Source organism: Fusarium proliferatum (assembly GCF_900067095.1).
Source record: "Fusarium proliferatum ET1 genome assembly, contig: FPRO_scaffold008, whole genome shotgun sequence".
Lineage (NCBI taxonomy): Eukaryota > Fungi > Ascomycota > Sordariomycetes > Hypocreales > Nectriaceae > Fusarium > Fusarium proliferatum.
This window is the reverse complement of record NW_022194797.1, coordinates 759,857-775,172: the sequence shown is the minus strand read 5'-3', so window position 1 is coordinate 775,172 and position 15,316 is coordinate 759,857. Positions and strand designations below refer to the sequence as shown.

Sequence of the window (15,316 nt, the reverse complement as noted above, 5' to 3'; positions counted from 1 at the left end):
AGTCTAAACAATGCGCAGGCAAATTCCAGGCTCATTTCCAGACCACCAGACTCAAAATCTTGAGTGCTTTCTCTACTCAGGAATAGGGCAAAGATCATAATTGCCGTTGACATTGTTTCCCCACCAGCTTGGGAAAGGATGTCCTGGGCCACCAGCTCCAAACACGGCGAAAGAGAGGATGAACAGGACTGTTAGACTGGCACCGTCGAAAGCACCAGTCACGAGGTAAGAGTAGTCCCTGAAGATGCGAGGTCGGTAGTTTCGGAGGTAGAACTGGACAAAGAAGCCGGAGAGAATCTGGCTCAGGATAACGCAAGTCTGACTCTGGTTATAAGGGATGTAACCAGCGAACTGGATGAACTGGGGAAAGTTGACATCGGCAACGTCAAAGTTCTTGATCTTGGGGTAAAACTGGAAACTGTTAGTCGGCTGCTACAAAACTGATAACTGGGGAAATATACCTTGTAGAAGATTCGGTGGAGAACAACCAAACCGGCACCAACAAGCAGACCGAAAGGAACAAGCTCATAAGTACCACCAAGCTTGTAGAGATAACCAGCAAGAGCCCAAGAGGTTGCATTGGTGTTGTAAGATTGCATAGTGGCACCACTCCAGGATGAGTTACCGTCACCGTCGCGAAGAAGGTCTCGGTTGCTGCCGACGATGCTGATCATGATAGCGTAGTTGATGAAGCCACCAAGGATAGTTCCCCAGATTTGAGTGAGGAACATGACGCGAGGGGGGATTTTGACTGCAACCTAGTTAGTTTAGATTCGGTAAGGCTGAGGCGTGAAACTTACGATATTCGCCCATCTTGAGATCACCAGACAGGTTGACAGCGTTGGAGATGACATTGTGAGACCATGCAGCAAAGTACATGTTACCGACAGGCTTTCCAGGAAGCATGAGACCAGCAATCATCTTGGAAAGGTTGTTGGTCGCAATACCGTTTCCATAACGAGAGTAAAGGAGAGTGCTCTAGAACAATGGTCAGTTCTGCTGGCTATGTAATAGAACTTTTAAACTTACGACTGGTGCAATGATGGAACCCATGATAAGTGACACCACGTAAGCCCAAGCAGGGAGAGTAATGTTCTCCTTGATGACGACCACCAGGCCGAGGATAAAGCTTCCCACGAGGACGGTGACATACCACCACCAGGGAGCTTCCTTGTAGTGCTTGGCCATGTGCTCGTGGTGACGGTCGTCATATCGTCCCTCCTTGGCGCTTTTGAAGGCCTTGACGACATCCTTGCCCCAGAAGAGGATGCAGTGAAGGATGAGAGCACCGATCTGTTGCAAGTTTAGCGTTTGGTAGGATCAAGGTAGAGTTGATGACTTACAGCAGCGTTGGCCATGAACATGGCATAGGCAAAGGTACCAGTCAATCTGGGAAGACCAAACTCCAACAGGCGCGACTCATTGAGGACTCCGCCTTCGAAGACCTCAGCGACGGGGTATGTAGTACCATTGGCCAACAAGAGTCGAGTAGACATGAAAGGCAGGGACTTGGCGCCCCAGCCATTTCCGTAGTAGATGCCGGCCATGACGATATAGCAGACCACGAAACCAACAGCCATGTGAGCTTGAAGAGGGAGCGGGAGAGAGGTGTTGAAAGAGGTGATCTATACATGTCAGGTCAAGTTTCATACAGGTGCTGAGAGTAACTCACATATTGCCAATCCAGGGAAATGCTAAAAAGGCCAAGACCCTCGTTGTTAGTAGCACCACCAAAGACACGGGTGAGGTTCTTGGCAGTGTTTCCGGTCGCCTTCATAGCAGCCAAGCACTTCACAAGTTGGTTAGCGCAGGTAAAGTAAAATCATTGAGGATATAGCTTACAGGAACAGATACTGAGTTGAGCCAGGGAAAGATGTAGGCAGGGAAGAACTCGTAAAGCGACATGCCACCGAAACTGTACCAGAAGACTCGGAGAGGCTTGGAGTCCTTGACCTCCTGCCAGTGAAGACCCTGGAGGGTCTTGACAGTGGGCAAGTTACTCCAGAAGACGGCATCAACGTGCCAGACAGCGACAGGACGCATGATACCGCAGAGGCCATAACCAAACAGACCGATGGAAATGGTGCTCAGGATAACAGTAGTTGGGCTCAATGGCATGTTGTAGAACAGATCCTGGGCGGCGAAGACTTGAACACTAGCAGCAGCGTTGGAGGCTGAGGTGGCTGTGATGGCACAGATGGCGTGCTCCTTGAGACCCCATGGTCCAGGGTTGATGAACTTGATGAACTTGATGAGGAAGGGGAGTGAACCAGTGTTGCCCTTGGCTCTCCATCGAGCTTCGAAGTTGTCGCCGCGGGGGAGGGCAAAGGCCCAAGCGTTGCCGATGAAGTAGGAGATAAGGACGATGAAGGTACCCTGGATGGTGATCATGGTGGGCTTGAACTATAGTTGATCATATTAGATGATGTTGCATCAGAGTCTGAGTAGAAAGAGTCACGAACAGTGTAGATCTGGTACATGACAGCCTGGAAACAAGCAAGACCGGAGGCCAAAAGAATACTTCGAAATGTCAAAGCGTTATCGTGATCGTCTCTCATCGGGAGCAAGTGGCGAGAGGCATCGGCACCGGTAACAATAATGGCATCTTTGCTGTCGCTATCACTTTCGTCGGTATGAGATGCATCGTGAACCTCGGGGCCAAGAACAGCATTCTTTGCGTCGCTCTTCTCATCGATTTCCGTTGGGCTAGGAACAGGGAAGACCGAGGTCTCGAAGGTATCCTCGGGGCCGTGAGGCCCCTTGGGCTCGACATTTGTGGACGACATGCTTGAGCAGTCCTCTTCCTAAGAATGGCAAAGAGGGGTTTTGATGTCGTTTGTGTAACAGTCGACAGCTGGCTCAAATCATGTGGGCTGCAGAGTCAATCTACGCAAGGGCAGCAACGCATCTTTATCTAAAACCACATCGTCGGTGATACCATCGCATTACACGATGAGCGAATGTAACATCCCTTGGTTCTGGAACCTCGATATCGGATACCACGGCGATAAGGAGCAGAGACGTCGGCCGCGTCTCACAGAGTTCCCAGTTTCTCGAGGTCCTTTTGCAAGATCAATTCCCTTCTTGGACATTTGCCTCTGGGGGAGATGGACCCTCGTGGTCCCGTTGCAACATACCGAAACCCTGTTCTCCTGCTCTTTTCGTACTAGCCACGTCCCAATTCTGTAACCCTCCCGCGCGCATATCGTGGAGGCGTTAGCGTTGAGCTGTCGCCTCAAGTCCCCGAAGCTAGAAACGTCTTGGCCTTTGCCTCATCAAGCAATCCCTCCATGTTGCGCTATCGATTGTACCCTCGGAAGAGCCGCACTTGAAGCCCGCCTCTCCTGATTCCACCAGGAACTTGTGTTAGCGACTGCAAGAGCTGGTGGTATTGCCTCAAGGTCATTGGTTGTTTGGTGGCTAATGTTGGATCAGTGTTGATTGCGACATTCTGATTAGCAGGGGTGCTTTACAAAGGGTCTCAGACTCCTATAATCAAAGCGCGGCTATTGGTTTGAGCCTCTGAAGAGCTCATGTTACAGGGACTTTTTTATGGTGTTGGTCTAAACCCTTGTCGCTTTAGACAGAATGGTACGTAGTTATTATACACTAGAAATCCAGAATTCTGGAACACGCCATGTCAGCACCCAATTGATAAGGTTTGAATGATGATGTAACATGTCTACAGCATATTAATTGATGTCTGAGAGCGTTGCCTGAGTCCCAAAAATTCATCTTGAGCGGTAAGTGGGAATGATATTGATGGACCGAGTATGTACCGTATTTTCGGAGAATGACACCAACATGCCTTTCGACATCCCACATTCCGGTGCTACATGGCCAGTGCAGCCGGTTCAGTGGGATATGGGGGATCCTTGGGGCCCAGTCGCTTGATTTTTGGGGGCCAGTGACCTTTTGCAACGCCCGTCAGATACAATCGTACCTCTAGTATTTGGAACCTTTGATCACCAAGGGGTCAAGGCCGAGACAGTAGCAGAAGCGCCGATAGTAGATTCAAGCTTAAGTTGACTTAGGGTTGAGCGGCAGGATTGGGTCGCTTGTTCTCCATCTCCTTGATTCATTTATCGGCAGATTCGCCCTCTTATCTGGGTCTTTTTCTGCCGTGATAACCGGAAAATAGTCACGTGGCCCGGGTTTGCAATTAAATCGGGAGGGTCTTGAGGAACTTTTGCTCGGTGCGACTTATTCGTCAACAACCTTTAAAAAGGCGTCATCTAAGCTATCTTTTGAGGGCTCAAGATGCAAAGGTCCATTACGACGAGTTGCTCCTTCAATTTACTGTAATTACTGTCATCTTCTACACTCGATACTCTCAAAACTTTCTTCGTCTTCTCTCATATTAAAACGGTCGACATATAAATAGCTTCGGCGGGACTTATCTGCTCTAGTCCGAATTCGAAATATCCCGATATCTTGATACAGTCTAGCACCAGCCCGTTCCAGACGCCAAGAATACTGCCAAGCCGGCACTGATCGGTCTCTTGGAGCTCCCCATTGATACGTGCGGCCGCTATCTGAACTTGAGGCATGACCCCCCAGTACCTCGCCGCTTTCCACGATGCCATGGCCAGGTCGAGACTGAACCTCACTTTTGAATACTTTGAGTTGACAACTTTTGCCTTCCTCTTCCCCAATAGTCTTCATACCAGCGCTCTGTAACATTTGACTTGCCTAACAGAGCAAATCACTCCCTGTGCTATAGGAAATGCAATGCTTATAATTTTCACTCCTACGAATTTATCCAGCAATTATCGAGGAGTTCATGCATTCTTGTACCTTGTATATCAGACAAGATCTATCAGCTACGGTATACAATGCCAGGAAACCTTCAACTAACAGGTTACTCTGCATCAAACGTGACATCGCTTGGCAATTATGCTTAAATCGATTTGATACTCTGTTCTAGAGTAGTAATTTTGATCCTTCTAATCCGTGCGTCTATGCTAGAGTCTGGCTCGAAGGATTTTGACAAAGGTCCCTAATCTATATCGTGGTACTTCCATAGGATACCATCAGAAGTAGATACGTAGGATACAGAAGTTCTTCTCAGCTCCAACCAAGGTGCATAAGCTCTTTCCAAGGTGGCGGGTCGAGATCTGACAGACAGGGAATCAGACATCTCCAGCAGTTCCTTGCAACGTACCATTCAAACATGACCTCCAATACCAACTCATTACCTGATATTGCTTGTGCATGGGGGAAGTGTACATGCAGTCTTCCAACCGGGGATCTCGTGTCGATGGAAGAGTGTAGCCCTATAGCCTATTTCATTCCCATGCCCAACAAGGAAGGTCGGCCATGTCTTATCGCTTCAATGGCTGTTGGTTATTCCCGCGGCTATAACGGCTTCTTATGTGGCAAAGTCAATGAACATTCTTGTGTTGTGGTGCTATAGCGCTTGATATAATACTCATCACGCCATGGAAATCCTTTCTCCGTTGGTCTCACTCTCGTCTGTCTCGCCACCGAGAAAGACTTGGCCAACTGACATTTTCTGTCCATAATCGGAGCGAACGGCTAGAGGCATGTCGTGCCAAAGCCCATCGAGATAACAAAATCATTAATTAACATATTGCTGGACACATATCTCATAAAATATCCCCTAGATCAGAATACTAGTTAGAACAGGACTTGAATCATGTCTTAAAAACAAATGACAATGATTCATTGCAAGATATATAACTGAGTGAGTTACAATTCGCTAAGAAAGTCCACTTCCACGGGTGGCGATACTAGGAGGTTCAAAGCGGCCGCAAATAAACTTTTGTGAACAGGTTCTAGTGATCAGTGTCGACGTGATTTCTCCAAGTTCAGTCAGCTATCTTGACCCAAGTTCAAAGATTCTTTCCTTGCTCTTATATATATCACTGCGTACCTTGCTTCACTACAGCTCTCGGCTAAGTGACTGTTTGGACCATATAATGAATAAGGATGTCAGATCCGGCACCATCTACGGCGCATTACATAACTCAGGAACTTGGCTAAACCCCGATTGTAGCTGAATTTAAGTACATCAAACTAAATACGGTATTAAGCAGACAGTAGCACAAAGGTGCCTTGGAAAGATCTGAGCATTGCTTGTGAAGATGAAAGCTGTGAATCTAGGATGCCAAAGTGATGAACTTTTCTAGGTCAACTAATATTTCGTCATGATTCTATATTTGGTAAGTCTGCATAAAGGTATCCGGGGCTTTTTATCAAGGTCTTATTCCTCTACCCTCTATTACTAAGGTCTCTGTGTTGATTTAATACATCTTGCTATTCTATTGTCTATCACAGTACCCAACTCGCGGGGATATCATAGACTTGGCATGAAGGAGGATTGGATCATGAATAATTATACAAATCCCGAGCTGCTTGTTTGAGCTAGAAACTTTTCTTGTGGCCATGGTGTATGGACTACTACTTCCCTGTGACTTGACTTCTGATGCCAGTTATCGTTGATCTCATGCAAGATGATAGACGATCCCCAACAGAATCAATGCAACACTCATTTTAAATGAACTAATTCACGTCAAGGAATTTGACTTGTTTATCATTTTCATACTCAGGCGGTGGCGTACTGTTGCAAAAGTCTTGTCTCGACAGATGAAGCTTTTACCAGAACCCCAGCCTAGCACTTCCTCTATTTGTTGCTTTAAACCTCTTGCAATGAATATTGTGAGCTGCTTATGTTCAAAACCTGTTGATCTTGAGCATACCAAACCTCATCAATCAGCCTCGCAGTGGATCAAGACTTCGGTTCAAAGAGATCTCAATTCAACTGCATCAGGGGATCGTAGTGATATATTCTATGAAAACAAACATCAACCTTCCATAGCTACATCTTGCGTCCCATTCCAATAAATTATGCCTATTCAACAAATAGATATAAACTATCAGAAGGCTTCCATCAATTCTATAGCACTACCATAATCTCGTGTAATACTCATTACGGCCAAGATGCAACCCAGGTGTTATAGGTTAGGTGACTTAGCTAATAATCGCGACCAAGCAAAAATCATATATGAGATAGAAGAAACACTGCCAACGATTTACATGCCTCTAAGAGAATGAGACTCTAATTAAGTGTAACTTTTATGCATGAGTGAAACTTGCGGTAGAGCAAAGCGAGCCGTGATGAATACAAGGAACCCTTACGGCAACCTCAAGAAGGGTGAAAATGGCATCTATTCTTTCGAGCACACACCGAAAAAGTTCAGATAAGCGATTTTCGCAGCTGACTATTTATAACAACAGCATAGCCACTCTTCTTTCCTAAGCAACTCAGCCTTTACCATTTACCTGGTCTTCAACTTGAAGTAACAACTGCCGAAACTAAGCCACCTTAAGATAACGGATCTTTGCGTCCGCAGCGAATCAGGGCAAATTCATCTGGTCGGGTTTAGCCTCAAGAGGGAACAACCTTCAATGATTAGCCCTAATTTTCAGGGGTGAAGGATCCAGATGTTGCACCAATGACAGACGCTTACGGGGCATTTAAGCTTAGTGCTCACGCTGTTCAGCGGCTCGGATGCTTAGTCTACAGCGGGCCGGTGAGCCATCGTCTTGGCCGCACGACAATGCAATTGAGACTGGTGCTGGTGGAAAGAAAAGCGGCAGTTGGACTTGGGAAAAGGTTGTATTTCCTGTTCAAATCAGGATATCCTCTCCGGAGCATAACATAGCGAAAATAACATGTTGAGGTCGCAGTCCACTTCCCGTGTATTGCTGGGCACAGCCCTGTAAGGTCACTGAAGAGTAAGCACTAGCCCCTCAGAATGACAAAGCAGCCAACCACGAGCTCGCATCGAGTTCCCATGCGAAACGATCGCTGCCAATTCTGGCTTCATCACCTTTTCTCACGCACCAAAGTCCCTCCAAATCTCCGCTCTCGCTGCAACGCGATGCTGGGTAAAAAGTCCAATGGATGCCCATGTGAAGCTGGGCCGCTGCTGCTTTGGCCTTGGCCCTCTCGGATACCATTCTCTTTCTGTCAGCGTCACTTTCGCTTCTCGTCTCGCGCTTTGCTTTGATGGACGTGCTGGTGTTTGTTAGCTGACGAGGCTGGAGCCTGTGCCTCTTTTCTTTCCATCTCAACGCCATTCACTTGATATCGGACCATAGTCGAAATGCCTCGCTCGGCGATTGCGGTTGCGTGCCTTTTAGCAAGGCCGGTAGTGGGTTTGGCTGGATGGTGGACTTGGTCGCCTTACACTCTGACACCACATTTCGCATACCAAGATCCGGGATCTGGTAATATTCTGCACAGCTCGTGCAATAGCAACGGATCGGCTTCGTTTTCGACGAAAAACCCCAATAAGTTTCCACTCAAAGAGCAACCCAAGGCCGCGACACCGCTCGCTATCTCAGGCTGGTGGGATGACGATCTGAATACGCCAATCGTGAGCATCTTCCAGCTCTCGTTGAAGGAGCTTCGCTAAAATTTTAGGCCTCCGTATTCTACCAGAATGCCGACGACGGTATCGTGAATGCGTACTTGATATGCGACAACACAACAGGCAATTACAAGCTCGACACCGATGGCGAAGAGGTCGTTTCCGATTCGGCTGGGCTGCCTTCGGTGAACGAAAAGACTGGATTGGCGGTTGCAGAGCTTGGAGACTCAGGCGGCTCCCGAGTCTACTACCACGACGAAGATGGACGAGTCAACCTTCTCGCATACGATGACGATACCGATTGGCGATACGATGGCCCGGTATCGCTGAAAAAGCCGGGCGGTATGGCGATAGCGGCCGTACAAACCAAGGGTACCAATGTTTCTGTGGTGTATCCCTACGATAGCAAGGGCCTTGTTGTTGCTCGCTACAATAACGATAACAAGAGCAAATGGCGGCTAGGTAAGGACGGACAGTTCCGCAAGGCCAACGGTGTAACTGACAGGCGCTCCAGAATCCTTCCCAACACCGTTCGATAGCCCAGCGCCGACAAATACGACCGAGCCTTCCGATATACGACTCGATACATCGACAGCGGCGTCGCTCACACTCCCCTCCTACGAGAACACCGCCGTCGATCTAGGCATTGCGAATCAAGCTGGCAAGGGACTGACGGTGTTTTACATTGGTAAAGACTCTCAATTACACGCGATAACACATAAGAATGGCGCCTGGGCAGAGGAGGACAGCCCTGGAAAGAAGAAATGGCCCGAAGCTGACGACGCTTCTGCGCGCTTGGCTGTTGTATCACCGCTGGACTCGGACTCGATCTGGATATACTATATGAGCGGCGATAAGATCCAAGAGCTGCACAGATCTGACGGTGGAACTTGGGACAATGCGCAGACACCATCGTCAAATAACGCTACGAACAGCGACTCCGATTCCGAAGGCGGTGACGAAGCAACGAGTACAGGAGGTAGTTCTGGCGCCAAAGAGACAGAGAGCGCTGCAGCTGATTCAGACACGGGAGGAATGACGGCTGGAGCCAAGGCCGGTGTTGGTGTTGGAGTCAGCGTGGGCGTGCTAGCAATCGCCGCTGGTGCATTTTTCTTCCTGCGCAGAAAACGCCAGGCACCAGTTGACAGCGAGCGTAAAGGCTCGGCTGAGCTGGCTAGTTATCATCCTGTTGAGCTGCCGACCGAGGTGCATGAGCCGCAGGAGTTGTCGGGGATACAGAACCAACAGTATGAGCTGCTTGGCGACACGAGGAGAGCGACGTAGAGTAGTACCTAGTCCAGTCCGTAATACCATGCCTTTGTTTAAGCCTACAACAAGGCCACATCCCATCCATTGACCTTATCCCCGTATCGAGTGTCTTGTCAGCTGCCACTCTACAGATCCAGAACCAAGAAACATGCTGAAGCCTGAATAAAGCCCACCAATGCCTCGTCTCCATTATGTCACTGACCCATGAACCCACTCACATTCCAAGGTTTTCCAAGATAACCTTAACCTCCCGCTCCACTTTTCAAGGCACAATTGCTCCGGGATGGATGCACTTGATCATTGACGTAATGTTCCAGGAACGCGATCAAACAAACTCGAGAGCACGCGACATGTCAACCCTCAACTCTACAGGCACAGCATCACCCGCTGTGGAGAAGAGTCAGTCAACATGTCTAGCAGTGTTGTCAGCACCTTTGTCGGCGCCATTCAGGCGTCGGCGTCTGTTCTCTTGACCATCTTTTATGGTGTTGTCGCGGGCCAGACAAAGCTTCTTAGTGTTGAGACGGGACGGCAGATCTCAAAGATCTGCATCAAGATGTTTCTTCCTGCGCTTCTGGTTGTCAATCTTGGTACCCAGATTGAAGCCTCCAATGCGCTTCAATACATTCTCATTCTCGGTAAGCCACCAAGCTCTCCCGAGTCCACAAGTCTAATGTTTCGTAGGATGGGCACTCGTCTACAACCTCGTCTCAATCGGAATCGGTTACGCCCTCACCAAGGTCCTCAGTCTCCCGAAATGGTTCACGCCCGCAATCACCTTCAACAATACCACGTCTTATCCTCTCCTCTTGATCCAATCCCTCGGTTCGGCTGGTGTTCTCTCCACCCTAGCAAAGTCCGACGATGATACCAGCGAGGCAATCATTGATCGAGCCAAGTCCTTCTTCCTCGTCTGTTCCGTCATCTCCAACATGCTCACCTTTGGTCTCGGTGGAACCCTTCTCGGAGTCAGCGACGAAGATCCCGTCGATGCTATGGACGCCGATCTGAGGGACCGCGCAGGACATAACGACACACCAGGTGAGAGCGGCTCGGACGAAGAGAACGGAGAGTCCAACGAACGAACGTCTCTCCTTCCGGGACCTCTCCCACGATACGCGAAGAAGGCATCTCGCGGTACTGCGCAAGCTCAACACGCCGTATGGGACAAGCTGCATCCTCGCATTCAGCACGCGCTGGCTCTCACGACTCAATTCATCAGCCCTCCGTCTGTCGGCGCCACCATCGGTGTCATTCTCGCCTTTACGCCTCCTCTCAAGAAGGCCTTCTTTGCCGACAGCGAGGATGGCGGTATCTTCAACGCCTGGTTGACTGTCAGTCTCAAGAACATTGGAGAACTCTTCGTCACTCTGCAGGTCATTGTCGTTGGCATCAAGCTCGCTCATAGTCTTCGTCGCATGCGTCAAGGACATGACTCGGGTAGCATCCATTGGCTCCCCCTCTCGATCGTTGTCCTGATCCGCTTCTTTATTTGGCCAGTGTAAGATGGCTCCCAACTCTGTCCACGATATTCACTACTGACACTGGCAATTAGTCTCAGCATTTTGTTCATTCGAATGCTCGTCACCCAGACCGACGTCCTAGGCCAAGACCGTGTCCTTTGGTTCACCATGATGCTCATGCCCGCTGGTCCACCAGCCATGAAGCTCGTGGCCATGGCGGAGGTCGACGACGCGGATGAGGATGACAAGATGTCCATCGCTCGAGTTCTGATGGTAAAACACTTATTGATCAAACTTCCCTAAACCCTACTAACATGTTTTGCAGACTTGCTATGCTATTTCTCCCTTGTTGTCTCTCGCAGTGGTCGCAAGTCTTAAAGCCTGTACTTGATTGGTCACACCGTGTCCGCGGCATGCTGAGGATCAGGAACAGCTGTCAACAAATCACTCAAATTCTCGCCCGAGCTGAAGCTGTGGCGTCGTTGATGATCCCCAGAGCTCCGATCTTGTACCATGCGGTGGGAGCCTGGCATTCTTGCGTGGAAAACCATCCACTTCTGCCTTATGGCCCGCTCCCAAGACATAGAAGCATCAATAGAAGGTGTCTTTGTCGTTTCTTGACCATAATAGATTTACGACTGCGTTGTGTAGGATGACATGACAGCACCAGATCATGAAACGCTAATAATACAATAAAGTCATTCTCCATCAGATCCCATGGCAGTTCCCCTTTCCATATCGCCTTCTCATGTCCGTCTGCCCATCAGCTCTTCAAAACAGCCCATGTTAAGAGTAAAACGGCCGTAGCCACGTTCCTGACAACCTTACTCATGTTGCTTCCAATCTTCCAAAGTAGTATCGCGATCCCAGCCTTATACAAGCTCAACAACCCCAGGAGCGTCGTAACTCCGTCGCCGTTTCCGTTCACCTGGTGTACCAACAAGAGAATGCCAACTGACACCTCCCAAGTGCCCAGCATGTAAATAGGTGCCGAGCTTGGGTCATTCTTCGAAGCGGCCGTATGCTTCAGTCCATTGAGTGCATATTCTGCTTGCGGGTTCGTGAAGGCCATTATGCTTCTAGCGATGCACGCGAGGCCTAGGGCATAGGTTGCGAGTTGGGAGAAACCCATCGTGTCACATACTAAGTTACGCCTATAGTAATTCCAGTGATATAGTTGCAGATGTGGCGTGGTAGTTGAGAGGCTCTGTGACGATGGAAATGTGTGAGAAGGAGGATCCTGGTGGAGATTGGCTGACGTGAGATATCTTGTCCAAGGATCCACGCAAGGCAAGGCAATCAAACTTGGGAACCCTTATCTGAATAGTGAAATGACTTGGGCAAGCTTATTAGACCTTTGAGCCAGGTCATTCTGACGCCCCGATTCCACCTCAAAAGTTTCCTTGCTTCCTGAGGCCACGCAGGATAGACATAAAACACAATAAGACAACTCATGGATTTTATACGTTCATTCAAATATTCAACGTCTCTCATGACAGTACTCGAGACCAGTTTTACAGAGAATTATTCCCATCTAAGTGACAGTGTAGCCTCCATCAACTCGGAGATCCGATCCAGTCATGTACGAAGAAGCATCAGACAAGAGGAAGGTCACAGGTCCCATCAAGTCTTGCGGCTGGCCCATTCGTCCCTGGGGAATGAGAGACGTCCATGTCTTTTCAAGATCCGGATTATCATTCAAGATCTTCTGCGTTCTGATCCCTGTTAGTCAAAAGCTCAAACATGGCTCTAGGGATAACTCACAAAGCAGTCAACATGTAACCAGGAGAGATACAGTTGACACGAATGCCAGCATGAGCCCACTCAACTGCCAAAGAAGCAGCGAGATGACGAACCGCCGCCTTAGCAGCATTATACGGACTAATCAACACCATCAGCAATTACTCCTCTTGGTTCCTTGGGGATGACTTACGCCTGCGGTTGAGGAACGTTGACGATGGCCCCAGACATGCTGCCTATAACAACGATACTTCCGGGTGCCTCACGTTCCATAAGATGCTTGGCAACAGCAACGGCGAATAGATAAGTTCCGTCTACGTTGACGCCCCATAGCTTGCGCATGCGTTCAATGGGATAGTGGATCGCATCAAAATTCTCAGTGAAGCCGGCTGATGTAACTAGGCCATCGATTTTGTGGTGGATGCTGAGAATCTCGGCGATGCATTTATTTACTGAGTCTTGGTCTGCAACATCCGCGTAGTGAGCTGTGACTCGTGGGATTCTGTGGGCTTTTTAGAAGATGTGTCGAAGGAGGGATTGGTAGACTGACTTCTGGCTGTTGGGATTCTCTCTCTTGAAGGCATCAGTCAATTGCCCAACCTGAGACTGGGCTTCATCCTCTGAAACCTGTCAGTACCTCATAGGATCATGCGGAACACTTACTTACTGTTCAGATCAACAATCGCCAAATCAGCACCCGAGTAAACAATTCCCTGTCCCATAACCAACCCCAACCCTCTAGCACCGCCCGTGATAACAATTGTCTTGCCCTCAAGCGATAGCGACGCCAACGTCGGCTTGGAGAACTGTCCGCCCTGGCCGATCAATGGTTTGCTAGCAGGAAGTTCATGATGCTCAGGGTACTCGACGCGAACAGCAGCGTCGGTACGAGAGTAGGATCGCTTTGGTGGAACTCCAGGAGGCATGTTGAAGATGTAGTTAACTAGGTCAATTGATAAATAGATATGACTACAGAGGAACCCAAATGAGGGGATAGAGGTTCAGTTTTATTCACCCTCAACATCTGGTGATCCTTTCCGAATCTCGGTCACGGCACCGAGAAAACATGACATTCTTCTGCTGATCCAAGACGTCGATATTGGTGAGCTGCGAGGGGGGACGCGTTATGTAGGTCTCAGCTGATTGGCAAAGATTTCCTGATTGAGTAGCGGTCAAATCCATCACTTCTCTTGAAAGAAAAGAATGTATCTGGATAGCTTCAGAGTAATATTTCATCCCCCGCGTCGCGGTTGACCGATCCGGGTATGCCGAGTATTGATACGGGTGTCCACGTGAACCCCCACGTTTCCGGGTCCCGTTACCCTGGATCAGATCATGTTGAGTTGTCTGACAACGAGATCTACGGCCATTGTTGGTTGATTTCGACTGGGAAATAATGGTCATCTGCTTTCTAGAGTTTTATTTGTGGAGATGGTGTTATTCTAAGTTTGGAATGAGGCGAAACGGAAATGCAGCCTTGACAGCCGGTGGGATGAAACGACAGGAAGCGGCAGACCCATACTGGGACGTCTCAACTTCAGAAATAAATTAGACAAGCACACAATTTGAGGCTGAAGTTCACCGTGAACAAAATAATATGTCATAGGTCACCACAAAAATTCCGGCTGCATTCAGGTATCACAGTGCTGTTACCCTCCTCTCAGCCTCCCTCTTCACCTCTGCACTGAACCCCTCAAAGTTCCTCTTTGCACTTCTTCCTATAATCCAACCAGGCTTCCAAAGAAAAACAATGAGACCATGCCAGTTCTCCCTTTGTGTAAACGTCGTTCCCCCAGGAGTCTTTGTGCTCGCTCGCCAGCTAAACTCATGACGACCTGTGACAAGAGGCCATAACCCCCCTTCCCACTCGAATACATCAGGGTCGTTTCTCTGAGATTTGTTAGGCATGTGATCCAGGGGCTCTGGATGGAATTACTGACAATAAGGGTGGCTGTGAGCTTGGCGTCTTTGACGTCGACCTTCATCTTTTCCATCGGCATCAAGTCATCGATCTTTTTGGATGAGACTACTGGTTCGATGGACCAGCTGCTCCATTCTGGGAAGCGAGGAAAGTCTTTGAACTATCCGGTATTAGATACAGGTCAAATCGTCCTGGGGGATGCCTTACAAGTGATTTGACGACCTCAACTGGAGCATCGATCTCGACTTCAACAACCAAGGATGCTTTTTGGCCCATGATCACGGTGACTTGAACAGGATGATCCTGCGAGTATCATTCGTCTATTATAATCTCACGACACTTGCAGGTATGTCCATATATAGTATCTGTCATATATGTATCTCTGCTAACGGACTTCTCGGACTTTGCCATGGAGCAGGCTGTCAGCGGAGGTAAGATATCGGATTTCGGGTAAGCTGGCATGAAGAAATAAGCAATTTCTCAAAATGGCAAATCCTAGCACCTTGATCCTGCGAAAAAAGATT

At 48.7% G+C, this 15,316-nt stretch overlaps 6 protein-coding genes across 6 annotated transcripts; 2 read left to right on the top strand and 4 right to left on the bottom strand.

Annotated features, from left to right (window-relative positions):
* Positions 1-72: 72 nt before the first annotated feature.
* Positions 73-2,786, bottom strand: FPRO_13989 (uncharacterized protein; the record flags this gene model as incomplete). The annotated part of the gene is made up of 8 exons (XM_031218965.1): positions 73-411; positions 462-751; positions 801-978; positions 1,030-1,293; positions 1,344-1,625; positions 1,673-1,789; positions 1,843-2,403; positions 2,463-2,786. The coding sequence occupies 8 exons, from the start codon at positions 2,784-2,786 to the stop codon at positions 73-75; spliced, it is 2,355 nt and encodes a 784-aa protein (XP_031084771.1).
* Positions 2,787-8,132: 5,346 nt separating this feature from the next.
* Positions 8,133-9,683, top strand: FPRO_13988 (uncharacterized protein; the record flags this gene model as incomplete). Its single annotated transcript, XM_031218964.1, has 3 exons — positions 8,133-8,405; positions 8,453-8,861; positions 8,914-9,683. 3 exons carry the CDS (start codon positions 8,133-8,135, stop codon positions 9,681-9,683), a joined length of 1,452 nt encoding a protein of 483 aa, XP_031084770.1.
* Positions 9,684-10,077: 394 nt separating this feature from the next.
* On the top strand, positions 10,078-11,522 carry FPRO_13987 (uncharacterized protein; the record flags this gene model as incomplete). The annotated part of the gene is made up of 4 exons (XM_031218963.1): positions 10,078-10,306; positions 10,353-11,169; positions 11,224-11,404; positions 11,457-11,522. 4 exons carry the CDS (start codon positions 10,078-10,080, stop codon positions 11,520-11,522), a joined length of 1,293 nt encoding a protein of 430 aa, XP_031084769.1.
* Positions 11,523-11,894: 372 nt separating this feature from the next.
* On the bottom strand, positions 11,895-12,263 carry FPRO_13986 (uncharacterized protein; the record flags this gene model as incomplete). The annotated part of the gene is made up of 1 exon (XM_031218962.1): positions 11,895-12,263. The coding sequence occupies one exon, from the start codon at positions 12,261-12,263 to the stop codon at positions 11,895-11,897; it is 369 nt and encodes a 122-aa protein (XP_031084768.1).
* A 402-nt stretch (positions 12,264-12,665) lies between these two features.
* Positions 12,666-13,797, bottom strand: FPRO_13985 (uncharacterized protein; the record flags this gene model as incomplete). Its single annotated transcript, XM_031218961.1, has 5 exons — positions 12,666-12,846; positions 12,896-13,012; positions 13,065-13,373; positions 13,422-13,491; positions 13,539-13,797. 5 exons carry the CDS (start codon positions 13,795-13,797, stop codon positions 12,666-12,668), a joined length of 936 nt encoding a protein of 311 aa, XP_031084767.1.
* Positions 13,798-14,509: 712 nt separating this feature from the next.
* Positions 14,510-15,068, bottom strand: FPRO_13984 (uncharacterized protein; the record flags this gene model as incomplete). Its single annotated transcript, XM_031218960.1, has 3 exons — positions 14,510-14,761; positions 14,812-14,952; positions 15,000-15,068. 3 exons carry the CDS (start codon positions 15,066-15,068, stop codon positions 14,510-14,512), a joined length of 462 nt encoding a protein of 153 aa, XP_031084766.1.
* Between the last annotated feature and the right edge of the window lie 248 nt (positions 15,069-15,316).